Here is a 25,532-nt window from a genome sequence, read left to right on the forward strand (position 1 = left end):
CAATCTAAACCTTGACACTTTGTAAAGTTATTGATTCAGCAACCCAACCTGAGTGTAGCAGACAAGCAGTGAACTCTCTCTCTCTCTTGCTGTATAGACTGGCGCACGGACGCACCTTAACATTATGACCCAAACGGGACTGCTCATAGCTGCTGGCAAAAATCGATCATCAAATTCGTTGGGAACTAATTTGTTAATCGATTTAATCGATTATATGTGTCGGCCTTACCAATGGTTCTACTAGTGGAAAAGTTAGTGTTGAAGCCTGCCAGCTGCCACACGAAAATCCGGGCTAGTGCTGTTGTTTGCATGATCTGATGAATCTCCTTGGATCAGGATTCAAACACCTTCTATGAGAACCGGAACAATGAGGTTGCCAGGATTTTAATCTCTTGATAATGAAACGACCTGGATTAATGAGAATATTCACAGACAATTGTTTCGAAAATGTGATTGAGGTCTACAAATTAGGGCCATTTGAACTTTTGCGATACGAGGCTGATGTTAATACAATACAGATATGCGATGGGTCATTAAACTTTGCTTGTGATGTACAATTTTCTATGTTTTTAGTGTTTTTCGCTTTCTCTTTTCAGTTTGTGTAAATGACAGTGAAACATTTCTGGCACCTGCAGATGGCATTGTAAATCACAGCTGCTGGGGGATACGCCATGTGATAGAGGGAGGGGGACGCAATAGGAGGCCAGTTTGATTAATGAGCTAATGTACTATAACAAGTTGGGGGTAGATTAATCTATTGTCAGCAAATAAAAATCGTACCCTTTTTGAACGGTTTAATGCAGTTCATTGTCACAGTTGAGATTTCTGTTTTGCTGCAAGTCAGCATTGTAGACACAGATCAGCAATATTTATCTCTGCCAAATATGGGCCTTCCTGGACTTGGAATATTTTCACTTTGTGTACAGTTTAGTCTGTTTTTAAGGTGGTTTTTGGGTGTGAAAATTCTGAAATTTGATTTTTATTGTAAACTTTATCACAACTGAGGAAAAGTAGTAAATGTGTCTTCAAGGTCGGAACCCATATAGACTGCACGTTGCTTATTCTTTTACATCTTAACAACATTTCTGCAGTTGTAACTTGGACTGTTGTTCACAGGGGTCGACAATATCTGTAAATGGCCCGGATGTACGTATTTTTAAAACCGTCAGTGCCATGAGAACTAACTACAGGAAAAATAAAGTGTCGATTAAAAAAAAAAAAATCTTTTACCCAGTGGTTCCGTGTTTTGACGACATTACGCTATCCCGATCAAAGACAACCTTACAGTCTATGCTGCAGCCGTTGATCTCCGTGGGGTGTAAACACGCCTCGGTCGGTCGCTAATTCCCTCCCGCATGAACGCCCGCAACCTAATTACTGCTGCTGATTGATTGTCAGCTAACGTTGTACTACAAGACAACATGTTTCTGAAACCCCCAGCACCCGGCCAAGCACCGGGCGAAAATAGACCACTCAAGAAAGAGAGAATCACCGTAGGAGTTGAGGAAAAGTGAAATCCAATATGAAAAGAAAAGGGAGAGAAAGTTGCAGTGGCGAGACCGCTGGAAATGGTTCAGCTACGATGGGACAAAAAAACAAAGTTTACTGTGAGGTGTGCAGATCAATGCCCACATATGCAGACAAGTAAGTTAATGGGTATGAAACTTCTGTTGGTGAACATATCGTGATAATTCATCTGTGTAACTACGGTGAAAATAACATCGCCATCACGACGGTCTAGCTTGAAAATCGTAAGCCATAATTGCCATCTCTTTCACCTTTAAATTGTTGTCATGACAACTGAGCTATGGGAGCCTTCCAGAGGGCGGTAAGGGGAAGACAGGAAAGCTTCGCCCAGGCACAGGGGTCTCCCATGGGCCCGCCTCCCCTTTGAGCTCCCAAGAAAAAAATGTTGCCTATACTGGATTGATTATGGATGTGATTATGGAATTGGAATAGGATTATAGGTAGTCCCGGGTAAGGATGTACTCAATTTACGCGATTTAGACTTTACGATGCCGGAGTCTCGTCCGCCATTTTGTCTCGAGACGTTTTTTTTTTTTTGTCTCATAAACTGTACCTCACAGCATCTTATTTTTTGCTTTACTTCATTATATGAAGTGTTCTGTCCTTAATAAACGTAAAGTTGTTCAGCTTTACAGACAGCAAACAAGGCAGTTGTGCATTTTAAAGCTTTTTACTTCCTTCACTTTTGACATTTTGTAAAGCTCTAACACCCATATGTACGCTTATGTTCAGAACAACTCGCATTTTAACAACAAATGACTTGAAAAAAAAAATTAGTGTTCAAAAATCTATCTAGTCTGATCAATATGTAAATATAGTAGATTAAACTAGCCTAATTTGCTGAACAAAAGTCCGCTAGCTTAAATGCAACAAATTCTAACATGTTTACAATTTTCATCGCACACGTAACTCCATAAACTGTAGGTCTAACGCCTATTTAAAATGCATCCACAAACATACAGTATATTAGCTGAAACAATTTACAGTCTTACGTGGGCCAAACCAGAGCGCAGCTATCCTTTATCCATGTCAGACGTCTGTGTCTGCTCCTCAGTCATACAAGGCGACAGTCCAGCCAGACACAATGCTGCCACCAGAGGTTAGTGAATCCTCCATCTTTAGACAAAATGCAATATTTTTTTACATTTTGGATAGTTATTTTGAGATTTAGGGGTACTTAAAGGGTTAATTCCGATTTATACGGAAATTCAGGTTACGTTGCCAGCGTAGGAACAAAACTCTTTCGTAACCTGGGGACTACCTGTATTTTCATGGTTTTGCACAGTTTTGCTGCACTATTCATTAAATCTACCTTAAAAACTATAAATGTTATTCAAGCAAACTGTTCTTTTTCATGATTATTGGGATCAATAACTGACGCATTGACTCTGAACTTCAAAAGCCCCAATAATTTAATCATTTCCCTTGATGTCTACCCCTGGTTTATGATGGAGTGAATTTATATATTGAAGTGAAAACTACTGTCCTGATACATGGTTTTCATTAATGTGAAGAAGGACAGGATCCATTCATGACTCAATTATGATTTCCTAATATTGTCTCGCTAATGTGTGTTTGTGCAGGTGTTCCAGCACATTAATTCAAATTAATGAAACAGCGGGATAGATGGATTGGGGGAATTTGAGGATTAGAGGAGATGAGTATTGTGGATGTTTTTCTCCTGCTAATCCCTGTGATTGATGACTTGAGTCCATTAAGTCTCTGTGTTGGCGGCCTTGTCAATTAATCATTAATCCCTCCAAGTGTTTACTTAATTTGGGTTCCAAACAGGTTCTTATAATATCCAACCAAGGCACATCTGTATGCTCAAAAATCTGGCAACGCCTTAAATTTGATTTTAGTTGTAAAAAAGAAAATTCCCACCAAGTTTGTTTGTAGGTATGCAGTGCTATGAAAAAGTATCGGAACCTTTTGGAATTTCTCACATTTCTGCATAAAATTACCATCAAACGAGATCTGATCTTTGTCAAAAGCACACAGATGAAAAAACTGTGTCTGCTTTAACTAAAACCACCCAAACATTTATAGGTTTTCATATTTTAATCAGGACAATAAGCAAACAATGAAAGATTGGGGAAAAATAAGTGAGTTAACCCTCTGCCTAAGGGAACTTACAGAGCAATTAAAACCAAATTTACCAAACAATTTAAGTCAGGTGTGTGCCCAATCACTGATGAGTGGTTTAAAGCTGCCCTGCCCACTATAAAACACACCTGGTAAGAATTGTCTTGATGAGAAGCATTGTCTGTTGTGCATCATGGCTCGGTCAAGACAGCTGTCTGAAGACCTTCGATCAAGGATTGTTGATTTGTATAAAGCTGGGAAAGGATACAAAACTATTTCTGAAAGTCTGAAAGTTCATCAATCAACTGTCAGAGAAGTTGTCTACAAATGGAGAGAGTTTCGCACTGTTGCGTCTCTCCCAAGGAGTGGCCGTCCACCAAAGATGACGCCAAAAGTTCAGCGTAGAGTACTCAGAGAGGTGGAAAAAGAACCCTAGAGTGTTTCCTAAACACTTACAGAAATCACTGGCGCAGTCCAATATTTCTGTGCACACATCAACTTTATGTAAAACTATGGCCAAGAATGGTCTTCATGGGAGGACTCCACGGAGGAAGCCACTGCTGTCTAAAAAAACATTGTTGCTTGTTTTATGTTCACAAAAAGGCATTTGGACTCTCCACAGAAGTTTTGGCAAAATATTTTGTGAACTGATGAAACCAAGAAAAATGGAAAAGCTCACCAACATCAACACCTCATCCCCACAGTGAAGTATGGTGGAGGGAGCATCATGATTTGGGGCTGTTTACCTGCCTCAGGGCCTGGTCAACTCGCAATCATTAATTGAAGAATGAATTTAAAATTTTATCAAGGTGTTTTGAAGGAAAACCTCAGGTCGTCTGTCAGACAGTTGAAGCTAAAAAGAGGATGAATGCTGCAACAAGACAATGATCCAAAACACAGAAGTAAACCAACTTCAGAATGGTTTCAGAAGAACAAAATACACATTCTGGAGTTGCCAGACTTGAACCCCATTGAGATGCTGTGGCAAGACCTAAAGACAGCAATTCATGCCAGACATCCCAGGAATATGAACTGAAGCAGTTTTGTAGAGAAGAAAGGGCCAAGATTAGTCCTGATCGATTTGACAAACTGATCTGCAGCTACAGGAAGCGTCTGGTTATTGCTGCCAAAGGGGTGGAGGGGGGAGCACAAAATATTAAATGTGATGGTTCCCTTACTTATTTTCTCCCCTTCTGTCATTGTTTGCATACTATCCTCATTAAAATATCGAAACCTATAAATGTTTGGGTGGTTTTAGTTCAAGCAGACACTTGTTTTTCATCTGTGTGATTTCAGATACTTTTACATACCACAGTAGGTAGCTTGCTAAGTACAGTCATGGACTTTATTCTTCTGATAGAAAATTCTGGTACTACCTTTGAAAAACGTATGTCCTTTTTCTCAAAGTAGTTGAAACTTTAAAAGGGGAAGACCAAGAATGGCATCCATGGACAACATCAAAAAATGGAGTAACAGCACAATACAGGAAGCCTGTAGCAAGGCAGAGGACAGAAAAACCTGGAGACAGTTAACAAAGGAGGCAGCACGGTCAGCGAGCGACAACGTCGACGCTGGATAGATTGAGAGAGAGAGAGAGAGAGAGAGAGGGAGAGAGAAACAATGGTAGGGCCACTTGTTGCAGTCAAGTAATGCACTCTCTTGTGGCTCAGTTTCTTCATGATTAATCAATTAGAATTGCTACAACTGTCAGAAATATAAAGGATCGATTATTGGTTGACGTGACCGTTCGTTTTCACTGAACTCAAATTCTGACTTGTGCAGGATTAGAAGAAACATGTATTGATTTGACATTTGAGCTCAGCTGTCACAACTATCTCCTGTCAGATTAGATAAACATGAATGGGTTTCCCGCTCTGACAAATCAAAATCATTGAATATCAGTAATGAATTGGTAGAGACAAAACGAATACAATTACAACTGACCCAGTGAATGTGATGGACAGCAACCAAGTTCTATTGGATATAATAAAACTATAAATATGCACTTGGTTTAGAGTGTGGGTGCTTTAATACTTGTCATTACTAGTCAGCTGCTTGGTATGATATCACTGCCAGGCCTATGTGCAGTAGTCATTTTCTACAGCAAGTGGCCTTTCTTTCATAATAGCTAAGAGGCTAATATTTGAAGGAAATGTAATAAGAAGGAATGCAGTTGCACACTTACCTTTGATAATGACAGCCTGAAACAAGTGCAGTTCGTACAAAATCTAAATTTAACAAACTGGGCTTAAAAATTCTGATTTGTGACTTGAGTTGACAGGGACACTCTTGACTCTTAAAATTGAGCGTAGTTAAGGTAATGGTGCGTTGTCAGCGTAACATTTCAACAATACACTGACAGATCCTCTTGCATCCAGCAAGCAAATAAATGTGTATATTCCAGTGAGTCTGAATCTGGTTTCTTTTTGCTATTGCGACTGGAATAATAAAATGCTAACCCTATAATCTACCACAATTCAGTTTGGAAATAAAAAAATCTTTGATTGCTTAGACTTGCTCTCACTTGACAAATTTGAACAATGAATGCGAGAAGCTAAGACATGGAAATAGCAGTATGGGAGACTTGCATGAGGGTAAAAAGGTCTGGCATTATTGCCGCGTCTTGGAAGGTTGCCAAGTTTCCCATAACTTCACCCTACTTTTCTTTTTGCTTTTTTTTTTGGCACTTCATGGGTGTTTTGCATAGTCACAATTTATTTGACTTCATGTTAATGCATGTGTGTTTATGTGTTTAACTATTGATTTGAAGCAGATAATTCCAAAAGTGTATATTAAACAACATCAAGCTTTAATTTCAGATTTTTAAACAATAATACTAATTAGGCCTGAGAGCAGGACTGAACGGGCCTTATGTGTCTCATAAACAGTCTCTCCAATTTTGAGGAGGATCCATCTAACTCCCAAGGTGCCAATGTTTTAAATATGCACCTTGTAAATCAACAAAAAATTTTACATTCAATCCAAAGTACCCGATGTCCTGTTGGCAAAGTTATCGAAATTTACACCAAGCTGCACGTATCTGCAAATTTTGGTGAGTTTTCGGGCAAGTTAAGGCCTCCAAATTGTCTATTTTCATTTGCCCCCGAAAAAGAATATTTATAATCATAATAATTATCTTTGCATTACAATAGGGCTCGAGCATTAGAATAGGGCTCTCGTACCACTTGGTCCACGGGCCCTAATAATAATAATCAATTGCATTACAATAGGGCTATTGCATCACTTAGTGCTCGTGCCCTAATAATAATAATAATAATTATTATTATAATAATAATAATAATAATCCTTTGCATTACAATAGAGCCCTCGCACCACTTGGTGCACAGGCCTTAATAATAGTAATTAGTAATAATAATAATAATCCTTTGCATAACAGCAGGGCTCTTGCACCACTTAGTTCTCAGTCCCTAATATTAATAATCATTTGCATTACAATAGGGCTATTGCATCACTTAGTGCTCGTGCCCTAATAATAATAATAATAATAATAATAATAATCCTTTGCATTACAATAGAGCCCTCGCACCACTTGGTGCACAGGCCTTAATAATAATAATTAGTAATAATAATAATAATCCTTTGCATAACAGCAGGGTTCTTGCACCACTTGGTGCTCGATTCGTAATAATAATAATAATAATACTTTGCATCACAATTGGGCTCTTGTGCCACTCGGTGCTCGGTCCCTAATAATATGAACAAATAATAAGTTCCAAATCTTGTGCATCATTTTCAGTGCATGCTAAGATTTGTAAAGACCCATCTGTCAATGCAGGTAGAATTTATGTATACATGCACACTATTGTTTTCAAACATGGGTGTAATACATTTTAGTCCAAGGTTTGTGAGCAATGCATCCACTTGGACGAAGACGTTTCACTGGGATTCGGTAAGCTGAATCCTTCTCTCTTATGCCATCTAAAGTGCCATTTATCTATGTGGATTTGTTGTTGCTGTTGTGAAAGTACCAATTCAAAGTGAAGTTCCTCAAGAGATGTATGTTTGGAGAGTGTGTTATGTGTGTTGATCTGTGCATCTCTCTGAAATAGGTGCGCAGTACTTGATAGATCCAGTCTGACAGGTGGGAACTAAAAGGCAATTTTCCTGGTTGAAACATGGTGCCCAGTAATGTGTGCATCCATATTGGTTACTCGTGTGTGTCTGTGTGCACATTTATGCAATGGTGGCAAGCTTGAATGCACTTGATTTGTCAAGTGCACTCTGCGTCCATAACTATGTATCAAGCTTGTGCAATTAGTTTGCACAATAGCCAATGACTGGTTTTGCTTTTAATACATCTGACAGATGCTTAAAAATGCTCATGGACTCTTTCCCCTATCATACAAAGAAAATGTTCTTTTTTTTATGCTATCTCTTAAATCGTTAAAAAGTTACAATATATACACTACCCGAGTCTAATGAAGTTCTGATGCTGTGTTAAACAAAAAACAACACTTTTCAAATAATTTTCTAGCAAAATTCAAATGAATACAGGGGTTGACACTATAAATGGCCTGGTGGCCCGGACATACTTTTAAAACCGTCAGGGCCACCAGAATGCTCCAACCACTGTTCCGATGGGACCAGTATAAATAATGCGTCGATTAAAAAAAAAACTAAACAACAATATTTTTTTCACATTAATTTCCAGTGGTTCCGTGTTTTGACGATGTTACGCTATCCCGATCAAAGACAACCTTACAGTCTATGCAGCCAGTAGCTCTCTGCGGGGTGTAAACACACTTCACTTGCTCCCTCCCGAGTGAACGTGCACAACCTGATTACTGCTGCTGATTGATTGTCAGTATCTCAGTACCCACCTGAGGTTATACGACAAGACGACATGTTTCTGAAACCCCCAGCACCCGGCCAAGCACCGGGGAAAAAGACCCCTCAAGAAAGGAGAAGGTCACCGGAGGAGCTGAGGGAAAGCGATCCAATCCAATATGAAGGGAAAGGGAGAGAAAGCTTCAGCCCAAGTGGTGAGACCACTAGAATGCGCCTATTGCAAAAGCCCCGCCCCTTGTAGAACTTGGTCAACCCAAGACTCTGTCATATTTTCTCAGTGGCAGTGATTGAGTGAAGCGGTGTGTCCATGGTACACTTTACAGAGAGGAGACCATTATAATCGAGGCGGAATGCTAACACTCGCAACTTAAAGACGAGAAACCCCACAGGCCTAGCTATAATGTTAGCTAATTAGTAACGTTATGTCATGTGTTCTGTCAGATTTTTCACCCAAAGCTCTTGTGGCGATGAATCAGCAGTCTTTTACATTCAGTCAGATTATCAATATTATCTAAAGGTGCTAAATAAAAACTTACTTCATAAACATACTGTACATGTGCAACATAAATATGACGTAAATAAATACTCAACGTTGAGAGCAGCGTCCATTCGAGTTGACCGCAGCAAAATGCTAGGTGTGTGTTTGAGGAGAGCTTTCCTTCGTGTGCATCCGTGACAAAACCTAAGAACATCTTTCTTCTTTTACAGAAGGTTTGTGGAGTTTATTTGGACTTTCAGTGCTGGGGTATTGACAGCTTGGATTATTTATATTTTATCCGATTTGTATAGTGACAGGCTAGTAAAAAAGGAGGCAGTCAAATGTTAGCAAACTGTCGTTTAGAGTTGCAGCCATCGATTATTTTCGTCGTCAATTAGTCGTTGAACTTGTTAGTTCGAATAATCGAGTAATCGGATAAGGAACATAGAAAATTAAAATACCTGAGCTGAGCCTCAAAAAAAAAAAAAATAATAATGGGGGTGCAAGTACAACAAAAGAACAACTGGCTAACTTACATAGAGAAAGTTTGCTAGCTTAAATGCTATAAAATACTAACTTTTTTTCTATTAACAATGCTCTAGTTCACTGTTCAAATGCATATCCCCCCTCCCCCAAAAAACAGCTAAATATACCATTAAACTAAATTACGTATGCTTTAAAAAAAAACATTAGCTCAAACAAAAACTTAGCATGTTGGTCCTCACATTGAGCAGCGGGATTCAGCCGTGTGAAATAAGTTATGTAATATTCACTCTTGCCACTAAAGGGCAGTGTATCCGCCCAAATCAATAAAACTAAATGCACACACTTTCAAAACAAACCGTTACAAAGCCACTTTAAATAAACGAAGACTCGAAGCAGCAAAATTTAATTTGAATATTTTTTTCTAATCGAATTGCTCGAGCTCATTGATTAATCGTTGCAGTATTACTATCATTAATTGTTAAGTTTATGTTTTTACTACATGCTGTCAAATATTATATATATGTTTTTTTTTTTTTTTTTTAATTAAATTTATATTGTAATGTAATAGTACTATAATTACGTCACCCACATGCCGCTGTCACTCTTCTCACTTGCCGACTTTCCCTTTAAATTTACCTAAAAAAAATATAGGTTGGGACGGGGCCATACAGTCCGGCCCGGCTCCCCCCTGATTTTAATGCATCACCCACCAAGGTTGTGGGATGGATGGGACCTGTTGGGGAGGGTGCTCACTGTTACCTCCTCATGGCAGGCCCAGTCATTCCCGCACCTTTTTTAACGCACCACACACATCATACCACACGGGGGAGCTCCATCAAAGGGCGGTGGGACGAGCGGCTGGGTAGAAATTCCATGCAGCGGTCCCACTGCCCCAAGCCAAGCTCTTCTATTTTAATGCATACATTGCACTACTTTCCCCACACAATCCCATTACGGTGCTGGGTGCTCGGTGGCTTGCTGTGCCGGTTGGGGGGACGGGGATGGGGGTGGGCATGGGGTCGATGGTGCGTCCCTTTCCCTCTCGTCTGCGTGTGGCTGTTGCGTGTTTGGTGGGGTTCGTGCGCGGCTAGATATGATTGGGCGCGCTGGGGCCCCGGTGCCGGGATTGGCGATGGGGCGGCATAGAGTCGGTTGCCGACGGACTTACACCCACAAGGGATTCACACGATTCCTGGTTTCTAGATCACAGAGCTGATTTGTGTCCACTCCACCCCTCCCAATCACTTAGCTTATAGACTCCTCCTCCCCCCTTGCCTTCTTTCCCTGGTCAACAGGCCGGCCACATGGTGTCAACCAAGAATACATCTAGCTGATAATAGCACCAACATATTCATAGTTAGTGTAGGCGTTCAATGTATTTCTTGTTGTTTGTGTTTCTTTTCATGTGTTTTTTTTTTTTTCTTCTGTTCCCCTATTGCCCCTTCCTGTTCGCTGCTTTGTCATAATAAATGAGATATGTTGTATGATCACAATGGGAGTATGTCATACTTTCAATTTGAAAACTTAAAACTGTTCAGACCAACCGGACACATAGGCTTCCACTCCATTCAAATATTCTCTTATTCTGATTTTTTTGCTTGCAAAGACTGATATAGTTGCGGAATGCTTATGAAACACCTGTTAGAAACACCCTACAGTAACAGGTGGATTAGAAAAGCGAGTGTAATGATCGGTTAAAACATGATCATACCTTAAACAGTCAGTTGTTTCTAGGGCAGGGATGAAGTTTACTACTTTGTGAACAACTGCTTGAGTGATGCATTTGGTAGATTTACAAAGGTCAGTTTTGAGCATTAAGCCCTTGTGTATGGATATAATTGTCTGGTTTCCTTTTGATAGTTTCCTTTTTTTAATTTTGAGTTTTGTATTACTTCAAGAACTGGGAACATTTGTTTGGAACCAGCATTTACAGTATATAAATTCCCCAAGTACAAGTAGTAGTGAAGGCAGAAAATGTAAAGCATGAACACAGCCCCCTGAAGAGCTACAGTATATTTTAAAGCTTGCATTGTGCTTTACTAAAGAAGACATTAGCATTTCACTCGAGCTAAGGACAGTAATTTCTTTGCTGTTTGACAATACCTTGCTATGCATTTGTTGGTAGTAGTCACTGTGTGCAGTTCAAATGGGAAATGATGAATAAAAGCTTTTCCTTAATGGCTCTGGCTAGCAACAGTGTGATTTAGGTAAAGACTTAATGATTCCCAGTGCCTGAAACTATAATGTGATTTCACCACAGGTTCACCTCATCCGTCATGATTTTCAAGAACATGGTTCACATGGCTCCCTTGTTGTCTGCCTTCAGAGCTGCTGAGGAAACTAAATCATTGTGGTGTCCCTTGGGGACAAGCTCCAACTGTAATAGAAACACTCACTGACTGAGGCACACTGCCAATCTAGCACTGCTGAAGTTGTTTTGTGATACATGGAGGAACAACAAAATTTGACTTGTGTTTTCTAGACCGCCTGGAGGGAGGTCTCAAGTTGTTGCTCAAATTGTTCTTCTTCTTAGTGAAGACAATAACTAAAATTGCTACTCTTCTGTTATTAGTAGACTAATCACAATTTAATTTGGTCGACATATTCTAGGCAATGTTGTTTTTGGCAACCCTTTTAATTTCCGTATTAGTCTTATTCTTTTGGAAGATAATACTTATTAGTCTTAGTCATATTTTAGTCATCTCAAAATGCGTTTCTTTTCGTCTAGTTTTTGTTGACGAAAACTCAAGATTAATTTTGTGTAGTTTTAGTCGACGTTTACTAAAAATGTTTTTATCTGTAAAATTACAGCAAAAAACTCCAAAATAAATAAAGGTTTTCAACTATTTTGAATGAACATTGACAGACAAGCACATATTGTAGTGTCTATCTACTAGAAGGGTGGGCAAACTGGTCCTCGAGGGCCACAGTCAGTCCTGGTCTTTGTTCTAACTGGTTCAGCACACCAAGGAGGTTTCAGCAAAAACAAGAAGCACCTGACTGCAATCAAGTGATTACACTTGTAAGAAACCAGATTGTTGTCCTCATGATGGCTTTGAACAAAAACCGCACACACTGCGGCCCTTTGTGGAATATTTTGCCCACCCCGGATTTTCAAGGACAACGCGAACTTGTTGACAATACAAACTCATCAGGAAAACAATACATTATTTTCAATTAATTATACCCACCAGGATGCTTCGAACTGTACATAAAAAAGTTGTCTGAGAGCTTAAGAAGATGCTCACCGTTAGCATTAGCCTAATGCTAACACTGCGAGTTACATTTAGTGTGTGATGATCACTCAGAACAGACCTTTAAAGGCTAAAGTAACATTGCATATTCTATCTGGCCAAGAAAACAAATCTTACCTTGTGTCAGCCTGCCTGGAGACTAAGGATGTCCGGATCCAATCACATGATCAGAAATCGGGTCAGACGTGTCATTTTTCAAAGGATCAGAATCGGGTGAAAAGGATCAGTTTTTTAATTTAAAACTATTTATATTTTTATGCTTAATGCATGCTCTTGCAGCCACTCACTCTCCCGCTATTTAAAGTAAACGGTGATTGACAGGGGTGGAGCTTTGATCTTGCTAGACAATCTTGGTAGCTCTACAATCAAAGGGCCAAATCTGTAAATCATCATTTAGTTTGTTAAACACGAGGGGTAGTGTGCTGTGGCAACTCATTGTATATGTGAGAGGCTGTTCTCAGCAGCATGTGCGTCAATGCGTGAGTGGATTTGAGGGCACGCACCCAATGAAGCATTTAATAAAGACAAGCAATTTTTTACATTATTGTAATTTAAAAATAATTCGTATTTTTTTTAACACTATTTTTCGTATCAGATTGGGACTTGGTATCAGCAGATTCTCAAAATCCTGTGACTCGGACTCATGTCATGTCAGATTCACCAACTTCTGTCCCATATCCAACCTACTTTTCATCTCTAAAATCCTTGAAAACACTGTTGCCTCTGACTCCATTTCCACCCAATCCCACAATAAATAAGAACAGTTTCAGTCTGGCTTTCGTCCACTCCACAGCACCGAATCAGCACTTGTTAAAATAACCAATGACCTCCCCATGGCAACTGACTCTGGATTTCTCACCATCCTCATCCTCCTGGACCTATCTTCAGCTTTTGACACCATCAGTCACACCACCCTCCTCCACCGTCTATCCACCATTGGCATCACCCGCACCTGGTTGAACTGGTTTTCATCCTACCTTTCTGCACTCTCTCATTATATACAACTCAAGTCCCTTAAATCTACCCCCCTCACCTGTTACCTCTGGTGTGCCTCAGGGCTCTGTCCTCAGGCCCCTACTCTTCATCATTTACCTCCTTCCCATTGGTAATATTTTCCGTAGATTCAACATCAACTTTCACTGTTACACTGATGACACCCAGTTCTACCTCAATTCCGAACACTCCTCCTCTCTCCCGCCCACCTTCCTGACTGACTGTATCACCGAATAAAAAACTGGCTCACTCACAATTTCCTTCAACTCAACAGCAGTAAAACCGAGGTGATCCTCACCGGCTCCAAATCCACCATATCCAAATACCATACCCATCCCCTCACCATCGGATACACCCTCCCCCCAAGTCAAGAGCCTGGGTGTCATCCTGGACAGTACACTCTCTTTACATTCACACATCAATGATATTACCCAGATTGCCCCCCTTCACCTACGCACCATCACCCCTGCCTCGCCCCCCATTCTGCTGCCATCCTGGTTCAAAGTCTTGTCACGTCTTGCCTGGATTACTGCAACTCCCTCCTCTTTGGTCTCCCTCAAAAGACCCTCAATAAACTCCAACAGGTCCAGAATTCAGCTGCTCTCATCAAAACCCGTACACCATTCATCCATCACATCACTCCAGTTCTCTGCCAGCTCCATTGGCTCCCGGTCCACTTTCGCATCCAGTTCAAAGTTCTCCTCCGAACATTCAAGGCCATCCACAACCTTGCCCCTTAATACCTGTCTGACCTCCTCCGTGGGGAGCAGAGCATTCAGCCGCTCTGCTCCCCGGCTTTGGAATTCACTGCCACCAGACCTCAGGAACACCGACTCACTCCCCCTTTTCCAATCCAATCTCAAAACTTACCTGTTCAGACTTGCCTATCTATAATGATCTATGATTTCTTCGTGTTCTAGTTATCTGCTAGTTATTTTTTATCTCTTAGTATTTTTCTTGTTTTAAACGTTCTACACTTTTTTATTTTTACTGTTTATAGTCTTTAATTTGTTTAATTGTTTTTAAATGATTGTATGGCGACCATGAGTGCCAGAAATGCGCCTTCAAATAAAATGTATTATTATTATTATTATTATGTGCAAAAATATGCGATTGGGACATCCTTTTTTCGGTATTGGATCAAGACCTGGTATCGGCAGATTCTCAAAATCAACATGTCACGGGTGACACAGCCAGGCAATTCTACGATGTAAGCTAACTACTAGGGCTGCAGCTATCGATTATTGTAGTAGTCGATTAATCGATAAACTTGTTAGTTCGAATAATCGAGTAATCGGGTAAGGAACATGAAGAATTAAAATACCTGATTTGAGCCTCAAACGATATAAAATAAATAAATAAATAAATGAGCATCTATGTACAACAAAAGGACAACTGGCTAACATTCATAGCAAAAGTCCGCTAGCTTAAATGCGATAAAATGCTAACGTTTTATTTTTTTTACAATGCTCTCAACAAATGGTTCAGACACATATTCCCGGAAACAAAGGCTAAATATACTTGTAAACCAAATTACAAATGCATTAAAAAAAACTTTAGCTCAAACAAAAACTTTGCTGTCGGTCTTAACAGGGAGCAGCTGGATTCACCCATGTGAAATGAGGCAGACCAGAGAGGAGTGTATCCACCCAAATCCATAAAACTAAATGAAAACACTTTCAAAACAAACCATTACAACGCCACTTTAATAAAACGAATACTCAAGGCAGCAAAATTTAATTCAAATCTTTTTTTTTCTAATCGAATACTCGAGTTAATCAATTAATCGTTGGAGCACTACTAACTGCACATAAATTATCACACAGTGTGAACATGCGGTGGAAACTATTGCATGTTTTAGTTTCATTTTCGTCTGTGGCATTCGTCTCGTTATGTTTCAGTCTCCGAATACACATTTTTGGATCGTTATCATCATGAAAAAAGTGTTCGTTGACGAAATATTGTTGTCATAATTGACGAGAACAACACTGATTCTAGGGATGCGCATGTATTCTCGAAGCCTTCCTTTTTTGTCTCAGGCCATGTCTACACGTAGCAGGGTATTTGGCAAAAAGAAATGCTTTTTCTAAGGTTTGGCCTATCATCCACACGCATACACACATTTAAATGAGGGTTCTTCAAATCTCCTTCGAAAGTGAATATGTGCGAATTCCGCGTTTGTGGCACCATCGTGTGGACACGGATGACCGTAGATTTAACTGTGAAAACGTCACTAAGTGAGACAAACTTTGTCCCTACGTCACTCATGAGACCAGTGTTTATATTACATTAGACAGGTGCTTTTTTGCTTCCATTTATTTACAAACTCTTACAGTGCTTCATATTGAAGAACACATGCGAAGGATTGGGGTATTACAGACAATTATTTTTTGCGCACTGTTATGAATGTACTTTAAAATGAATGAATAAATGCGTTTGACTGTGGAAACTTTTTTTTTCTACAAACGTGCTGGTGTGGACGTAATTTTTTCCCGATGTATTAAAAAAAAAATATATATATATATATATATATATATATATATATATTTTTATATATATATATATATTTTTTTTTTTTTTTAAACCTGCTCGGTGTAGAGATGGCCTCAGTCTAACTGCAGACCTATTGTTGCCTGTAGGTTTTGACTTTAGGCGTCTGTATAGGTCGTGCTCGCTTTTTTGGATGATGTCTCTGACCTTATGAGACGGGAGCTAGCGGTAGGTTGTACTTCATTTTGAACTCGTTTCTCTGAAGGTTCTAGCTGGTTTCTTGTGAAAGATTGTAAAATTCACAGTTTTCAATTCACATGGAAAAGCTGCATATCAACTTTTAGTTCCTTTCGGCTTAATAGGCTTTTATTTTTCTTTCATTTGTCTAATGCAATAACCTATCCCTTTCCTTTCGAATTCACGACAGTGACTGTGTCAAGTCTACTGCTGTTAAAGTCAACAGCCAGAAATACTAGGGCCTCAGGGTATTTACTGAACTGCCCCATTTGGTCTGATTTTATGTGCAGTCCAGGTACATGGGAATATATTGATCTGCCAGAGGGTTCCACACACCAAAAGCCATTAGAAGGCAATGAACCACAGTCGACAGCAATTTCTGATCCAAATGTATTACTCTGAATATGTGCACGTGGTGTCTAAGTTTAAATTTTGGGACTAGTTAAATTGCATGTGTTGATTTTGAATCAGATTGCTTTTTTGTAAACCACTATGCACACACATGCTCTCTGAGGTGTTGGTACACTGCAAATTTATATTGTTTTAATCAGATTTTTTTTTTTAAAATCTTGTTCTGTTATGTTCAATCTTGTTTTGAGCGTAAAAGACGAGTTAACAGATTAATGTGTCAGAATATTCCACTTATTTTAAGTAAATATTGCTATTTGTTCTTATTAAGCACAAACATCTAATGGTTGATATTTTTCACATAAATCAAGAAAAAAATGCTTTCAAATAATGTTTTAAACAATATTCTTTTCAAAGCCTTTTTTAAGGTTACATATTCTAATCAATTGCTTAAAATAAGTCTGCTAAACCTATTTTCAGCTAGCAATTTTTCTTATTTCAAGAAATCTGAGTAAAATTTACTAGAAGCAGCGGCAGATTATTTCACTTATTTCTAGTAGATTTTCACTGAAAACATGGAAATGTTTCTAGTTTTAAAGTAGGTGTGTTTTTGCAATGTACCTCTCTGTTAATGAAAGAAAACTCGGTAGTCATACAAATAACAATGAAAATCTTATCATTCATTATTTTGTTTAATATATATTATTTATTTTCTCATCTTTTCATTTTTAGGTGCTGAAGGGCAACAAAAAACTTAATCTCTCTGTACGGTCAGTGGGGAGGATTCCTGGCGGCTATGTAACCAACCATGTTTATACATGGGTTGACCCTCTGGGCCATAGTGTTTCACCTCCTCCTGACCTGCCTGAACATCACAGTGCCACCCTCAGAAGAAGTGACAGTCAGCGAAGAAGCAACATGCAACTCCTGCAGGAGGGAGATGAGAAGAAGGTGAGGCTTGTGGAAAAACTCAGCACTCAGATGAACTCTGAGAAAATTCCTAGCTTTTATTCTGGCCATTTTAACTGTTTCTGCTTGAAGTGGCACTGCCCAAAAAATGTCTCGCTCTTGTGCGTTTTTAATGTTACTCCTGCAAGTTATCGTTGTTATACTTCTGAACCATCAACCTTCTTCAAAAGCTCTATGAGCCAGAAAACTAGAATATTAATGCATGTAAAAAGGCAAGAGGAAATTCTTTCGTCTAAAGTACCTCATCTATCTCACTACAAAATCAGGTCCACTTCCCCTGAAGGAACCAAAGTAGATTTTGCTTCTCTAATGGCCATTAATCTTTAAATGGATCTAAGACTGCAAAACAGACTTTTTTTTTAGCATAGCATTTTGTCACTTGGACCATTTCTATGTTCTTATCACAAAGAAAAAGTTATTTCTTTAAACTAAGGAAATTTACATCACGTTGTACCGATTTTGATTTTGTATATGGAAATATCTTCCCACATAGACCTGCCACTTTACATACATTTATGTTTTGGTTTCTTTGGAAACAATCAAAAATTAAACACTGACAGTATCTGAATCGGTCATCCTTACCTGTACAATATGTCTTTAGAATATAAGATTTTTCCATTACACCCTTTGATTAAAGAACAGGCATATACATTTTAGAGAAAAAAATAACATTATTTTTCTGACTTGTAATCATTTTATTTGTCTTGTTTGGGTCCAAACTAAATGAAAAAGCGCCTCTAAAAAAGTAAAAGTTTGGTTGTGGCTATACAGGTAGTGACGAACGAGTTCCGTTCCTGCGCTAGCGATGTAACCCGGATTTCCGCGTAAGTCGGACTCAATCCTTTAAATACATCTAAACACCCTCTAAATTAATAAAGAACTATCCAAAAACATTAAGGGTGTAACGGTATATGTATTCGTATTGAACCGTTTCGGTACTTGGTGCTCGGTTCGGAACGGAGTTGTACCGAACGAGTTTCTGACGTAATGTAACCCTTACTTTTCGAGGCTGTGAGTCGATTGGGTTACAGTTTCTTTGTGTTAAATATATTTACTCCATTGTCTCTACTATAATGAGGACCAACACGGTAGGACAGTAAGAAACGTTAACGGCGGGCGCGACAACGTGGCCGTTGCGAGAACGCAGTGAAACGCGGCCGTTAAAGTCAATCAGCCAATGCACACCAGTCGTAGTGCAGCGTCCCAGAAGTGGCTCAACGCGACGCACGCAAAAAGAACGGCGGAGTTTATTATTTGACGCGAGACGCGGTCCTCCTGCGTCAATACTACTAGCTAGCAGACCAGGCAGACCGGAAGTCACTCGTGTAAAAGTACGGTGGATCCGGTCGATTTTCAAACTAATATGCAATCGTAACCCACTTTTTGAGTCCATCAGATCTCTTGAGAGGTAGATCGGGGCACAGTTGTCTTGTCTTTGTTGATTTACAGTTGTCTTCTCCGATGTAATAATAACCAGCACTGCCCCGTGTTCAATACAAAACCCTCCTACCACAACAAAACAAGGAACTAATATTCACATAGGAACTAAAGTTATACAACATAAAATATACAATATAAATGAATACTACATCTTTTCTCTTTAGCACAGGACTTCTTTTTTCTTCTTTCTTTCAGAAAGAAAGCTGACCAATATGCGGGGACTGAAAGGCATATTGTTGTTGGATTATTATCTTTAAATACCCGCTACTTTTTGAGCAGAATTCTAGCTTTGTATAGGCTACTGTTCCTATTGTTGAAAGCACAAAAGTGTGTAATAAACAACTAGCACATTTATATTTTGCATTTTGCTTTCTCACTGTAACGAAAATGAACCGAACCGTGACCTCAAAACCAAGGTATGTACCGAACCGAGATTTTTGTGTACCGTTACACCCCTAAAAACATATATCATATGTCATTGTACTGTCCTCGGCAAGACATTGGAGCTAAGTCCTAGCTAGACGTCCGTGTGGCTTGCTGACTTTATTCAGCTGCTCATGACATCAACACTTGCAGAAAGAAACTGAAATTAAATTAAATTAAATCAGTCTCATCTTCAAAAACAGCAATTCAAATTTGCGTTTACAAGTAGCTGCTGATGTAGCAATAACAAACGATTAGTATGTATTAATTAGCATAAACACATAAAATCGCCCCAAGTGTTCGATCATAATTGAAAATGTACAATAAACGGGACAAAACTGGTTATTATTTCGCCGTCACCTCTGGATGTTTCACAAGCAAAAATGTGCGCGTAGGCTGTCACCTCTTAACTCGGCTGCTTCCTCATGTGTGCGTGTGTGGGGTGGGCAGTGCGTAAAAGCTCTCGCGTGCAGAAGTACAACCTGCTTTACGCTTCCTGCGCCAAAATCAAAGCATGCATCACAAAACAAAAGTCAACATTTCCAAAAAAAAAAAAAAAAAAAAAAAAAAAAAAAAAAAAAAGTAAAGTCGAAATCACATACAGTCAGTGTTTTAAATCTTACTTTTAAAAAAGTAATTAATTACAGTCACAAATTACTTCTCCCAAAAAGGAATTGAGTTAGTAACTCAGTTACGTAAATGTAAGAGTAATTAGTTACTTGGCAAAGTAACTGGTGTGTTTAGGTCACTCTATGTGAAGTTCAAAGGGTTTTTTGGACAATTGGCTCTAGTCCAATTCTTTACCCGAAACTTAACTAGACACAGGGATATTGCGGATTTTGCAATAACTAGATAGTAACCTTTGCTATGTTTGGAAGTCATTTAATGTTGTGAATCAACCGTTAAATTTGTTGAAGTCGCTCCCGTTATTGCATGAGTTCCCTTTTGTCTACTCTCGACATGTGAAAGTTTTCAAACTGTTTCATCATTTAAAGATAGTTCAAGTCAAGATTTTGCCGATTTGTGAGTATTTTGGAGAAAAAGTTACTTAGGTTTGCTTGGAAGGATCTTTCCAACAGCCTTCTTGAGAAATCTACTGCTTTAAGATGCTGGCTGTTTCCTAACGCTGGAGAGTCTATCATTTCAGTTTCAGTTCATCATTTAGTTCTCTACACATGTGATATCTACCATAGCATTATGGGGGCGTAGTTTGTAGGCTGTCGGCTGCAGTCAGATATTATTAGAGCCAGCTAGCATCGCGTTTGCAACGGCGTCACAACTATCCTTCCTTCCTCCCCACACCTGCTCTGCTCTCTCCGTGAGTCCGTCTCTCTCAGACTTTTCTCGCGTCATTCAACCAACGTAGTAACGCATAGTAACGCACGCCTTTACATCATCAGTAACGGTAATGGCCTTGCAAAGATGAGAAAAGTAATTAGATTACTGACTACTGAAAAAACATTAGTGACGCCGTTATACTCTAACGCCCTTATTAACAACACTGCATACAGTTGTGTTCAACATTATTCAACCCCCACAGTGCATAAGTGTTCTTGCAAGCTTGACATTTATTTTTCATGTTGTTTATAAACACATTAAATAATGATAAGTCAAATAGACAAATACAATTGAAATAACAAAAATATTTTTGGGAATATTCCAATGTATGGCCTTTCTTTTTTACATGGACTAAATTATTCAACCCATTACCGGTAGATATGTATAACTTTAGTATTAGTACAACATCTTTTGCAACAATAACATCCTTTAGACGAGATGTGAAGTTTCTTGCAGTGATTCCACAGGTATCTTTGCCCATTCCTCATGGTCAAAGGGCTCCAGTTCATTAACATTTTTTAGGCTTGTGTACGGCAACTGCCTTCTTCAAGTACCACCAGAGATTTTCAATGGGATTTAAGTCTGGTGATTGTGATGGCCACTCCAGACACTTCCAGCACTTCTTTTGCAACCAAGATGTGGTAGATGTTAAGTTATGCTTAAGATCATTGTCCTGTTGGAAGGTCCAACCTCACCCAAGCCTCAACTTTGCCAACGACTGCGTGACATTTGCATCCAAGATCTTCTGGTATTGAACTGGATTAATAATACCTTGCACACGCTGAAGATACCCTGTATCTGAAGAAGTAAAACAACCCCAGACCATGACTGACCCCCAACCGTACTTCACAGTGGATAGGGTGTTTTTTTCTTTATAGGCATCATTCTTTTTTCTCCACATGTACCATTGATCCATTGGCCCAAAAAGTTCCAGTTTGGTATTATCACTCCAGAGAACAGTATCCCAAAAGCTTTGTGGTTTGTCCACATGGTTTTGGGCATATTTCTTGTGCTTTAGAGTCAGCAGGGGGGTGCTCCTGGGAGTTCTTGCATGGAAGCCATCATTTCACAGTCTGCATCTTATTTTCTGAGATGAAACCTGAATGCCTTTCTATGACATGTCCTGTCATAGTTCTTTAGCTGTCACCCTGGGATTTTTCTCCATTTTTCGCGTCACGCATCGCACAGCAGTTGCAGACAGTAACCTCTTTCTACCACACCCAGGTAGCATTCTGACTGTGCTATAGCCATAAACTTGCACAGTATGCTCTCAATTGTGTCTCTTGATTTTTTTGTCCTTTTGCTATCTTTTTATATCCATATCCTTGCTTATGAAGGGAAATGCTATCCTCTCTGAACTTTTGTGACCATTCCTTGGACTTCACCATGTTGTAAATATGTCATTAACTGCCAAGACGAGCCTTGTGTAACAGTTCCTTTAAATCTGCCTAATTGCTGCTCATTAGGGTTCCGTTCACATCTACAACTGTTTTCATCAGCTGTTTGACAATACCTGATGGAAACCTTTGTTTTTAAGAGTGGTGGACGTGGGGGGTTGAATAATTTTGTCAATGAGGTAATCACAGAAAGGCCATTAATTGGAATATTCCCCAAAATATTTTTGTTATTTCATTTGTATTTGTCTATTTGACATGTCATTATTTGATGTGATTATAAACAACAAGAAAAATGAATGCCAAACTTGAAAAAACTGTGGGGGTTGGATAATTTTGAACACAACTGTAAATCGCGTATTTCGTAACCCGGGGACTAACTATTCAAAATTTCTGATTTTACCTCCTAACTATGCGGAAAATATTTACTGTATTTTCTGCACTATAAAGCACACCTAAAAGCCCTAAATTTTCTCAAAAGCCAACAGTGCGCCTTATAATCTGATGTGTCTTATATATTGGTTAATCACGGCATGACAATCCCTTTAGCACAGCTCTATCTAGTGGATGCATAACACAACATCAACCACTACTACTACTACCACTGCACCTTAGAATGCGGTGTACCCTATATACGAAAACAACTTTAAAAAAGGCCATTCATTGGTGATGCGCCTTATACTCCGATGCACCTTATAGTGTGAAAAATACGGTATGTTAAATGTCATTTCTTCGTGTTTCAGGTCAAATCAACTCTATAAAACAAGGAGGAAAATGTACACAATACATTGGTACCTCGACATACGATCGCTTCAACACACAATCTTTTCAACATCCGACGTAAAGTTTGACTCGGCGTTTGTTACCACATCTAACAACATGCTCAAAATATGACGATTTATTACGCCGCCACAGTTTCTTTGTTTTCCCGCAAGACGGACGCACGGCGGATTTGCTTGTGAAAGAAATCAACATTGGTTCCAAGGTTAGTGCAGGTGGTGAAAAAAGGAAAAAGGTGACGTTTTCTGAAATTAAAATGAAAATAATAGAAACATATGAGCGAGGTGTGCGCGTCCGCGTCAGGTTTTTAATAATTTATTTCAGAACTTGTGCAACACAAGAGGCTAATGTCCGCCCCAGTTGACACCAAAAAACAACTAAACACATCTCTACCGCACCTATCTCAGTGTCACGTCAGCCACATGGTGCGTTCAGGTACAGCACGCAAAACACAACTCCAACATTAGAACCCGATTCGTTACATTATTACAGGACTTACTATTATTATTATTATTATTATTATTATTATTATGATTTGTACTTGTACTTTATTTGTTGTGCCATGTGTAATTGCCATTTTTAACAGTACCAGCAGTATTTATTAAGGATTTATTGTAGGTTAGTGTGGGCTGTGGAACGACTTACTGGAATTATAATGTATTCTTACGGAAAAATCCCGCTCAACATACAACCATTTCGACTTACGAACAAGGTCCTGGAATGAATTAAAGTCGTATGTAGAGGTACCGCTGTATATATAAAAACATTAGAAAGTGCAACAGTAAAGAAAAGTGAAAAACAGAATTTCAAAGTCGTGACCACAAACCCAAACTTTTCGGGGAAACAAAAGTGTTTTGATATGTCAATAGGACGAAACAATCAAGGGAAAAAAGTGAGTAAAATCTAACACAGTATGTAGAAATAAAGAGGAAAAATGTAACGACTCCAGTGTAGTCCAAAGTAGCTCAGAATAGTGTTTTTTCTAAAAATCAATTAAAAGTAAAAGTACGGCATGATGAAATTGGCCTTGGAAGTACTTTTCTCTCAAAAAGTTACTCATGTAAATGTAACAGAATCAATGTAACGTGTTACTAATACCCACCTCTGGAAATCAATGCCATGAGATTACATTTAGTACATCTTTGTGTTCTGAACCAACTGACTTACGCCATCCTTACCAATTCCACTGTCTTCGCTAGGTCAACTTAGTTTTGGATGATGGCCGATCTCTTGGCTTGATGATCCGAGGGGGAGCAGAATACGCTTTGGGTATTTACATCACTGGAGTGGATCATGGATCAGCAGCAGAGTGTGGAGGGCTCAAGGTATTGTGAATCTATCATGTTATTGCTCACATGGATCTGATAAAACACTGGGGACTTCCAGATGAAATTCCTGTAAGTTCAAGTTAAATCAGACAAATATAGGTTCAAGTTAAATCAGACAAAACATGGGTTGTATCTTATGGTGCAAAGATGATTTTAGTCCCCAAAGTCAGTTGCAGAGTACGTGAAGCAGCTGAACAAGAAAATTACAGTCAGGGACTGATCTTTGAACATCTACTGACATTTGGTATATACTAGAGATGTGACCGAAAATTCGGTGGCGAAATCTTTCGGCCGAAAATAGCTAAAATTGCATTTTCGGTTAAAAGACCGAAAGTTTACCACCGAAAAGTGTGAAGAACCGTAATCCTCTTGTGATAACATCATCAAAACACGGTGAGAAGCAACACTACTTGCTCACCGCCAATATGTCAGTGGTTTGGAAGTACGTAAATGAAGAAAAATAAAATAAATTTGCATCATCGCTGCCACACTCTCGTTCTGAAGTTGCTTTCCATTGATGTCTCGCATCTCATCGAGTACAGTGAATTTGAGCCCGTGCGTGAGTAGTTTGGAGTTTAATCAAGCAAAAAGTATTTAAATGCATACATGTGCATTTGCTGTGGTTTAGTACAATACTTGTACGTGGCACGACCACTTCATGTTTTTGTCACATTTTTTCCCGCGACTTCCACACCCCCTCTGCCAGTATGCAATCCGGCCAGCTTCGTCGCCGCTAGAACCTGGCCCACTTGTTCGGCTCGGGTTTGATTCCAGTTGTTGCATAAGAAAACACTGAGAGAATTTTGCACTTTTGGAATAAAAATGTTGATTGAATGGCAATACTATTATCTGTCAGAGCACTTTCGGTGGTGCGAATGTACTGGAACAGAAAGTAAGTGTTAATCAACTTCACTTAAACTAAATACATCAAACCCAAGACACATTACTATTACAAAACATTTGTACAGTGAAGAAAATAAGTATTTGAACACCCTGCTATTTTACAAGTTCTCCCACTTAAAAGTCATGGAGGAGTCTGAAATATTCATCATGCATGTCCACTGTGAGAGAGACAATCTACAAAAAAAAAAAAAAAAACAGAAATCACAATGCATGATTTTTTCAAACAATTTATTTGTGTGATACAGCTGCA

The 25,532-nt window shown here is 39.1% G+C and overlaps 1 protein-coding gene across 4 annotated transcripts in view; it reads left to right on the forward strand.

Annotated features, from left to right (window-relative positions):
• Positions 1-25,532, forward strand: part of whrna (whirlin a) — a 321,443-nt gene that overhangs the window by 104,708 nt on the left and 191,203 nt on the right. For all 4 annotated transcript variants that reach the window (XM_057818241.1, XM_057818243.1, XM_057818245.1 and 1 more), the window contains exons 2-3: positions 17,440-17,658; positions 24,251-24,376. In XM_057818241.1, the coding sequence (XP_057674224.1) occupies positions 17,440-17,658; positions 24,251-24,376 (345 nt within the window). The remainder of the gene's footprint in view (positions 1-17,439; positions 17,659-24,250; positions 24,377-25,532) is intronic.

This window comes from Corythoichthys intestinalis, chromosome 17 (assembly GCF_030265065.1).
Source record: "Corythoichthys intestinalis isolate RoL2023-P3 chromosome 17, ASM3026506v1, whole genome shotgun sequence".
Classification (NCBI taxonomy): Eukaryota; Metazoa; Chordata; class Actinopteri; order Syngnathiformes; family Syngnathidae; genus Corythoichthys; species Corythoichthys intestinalis.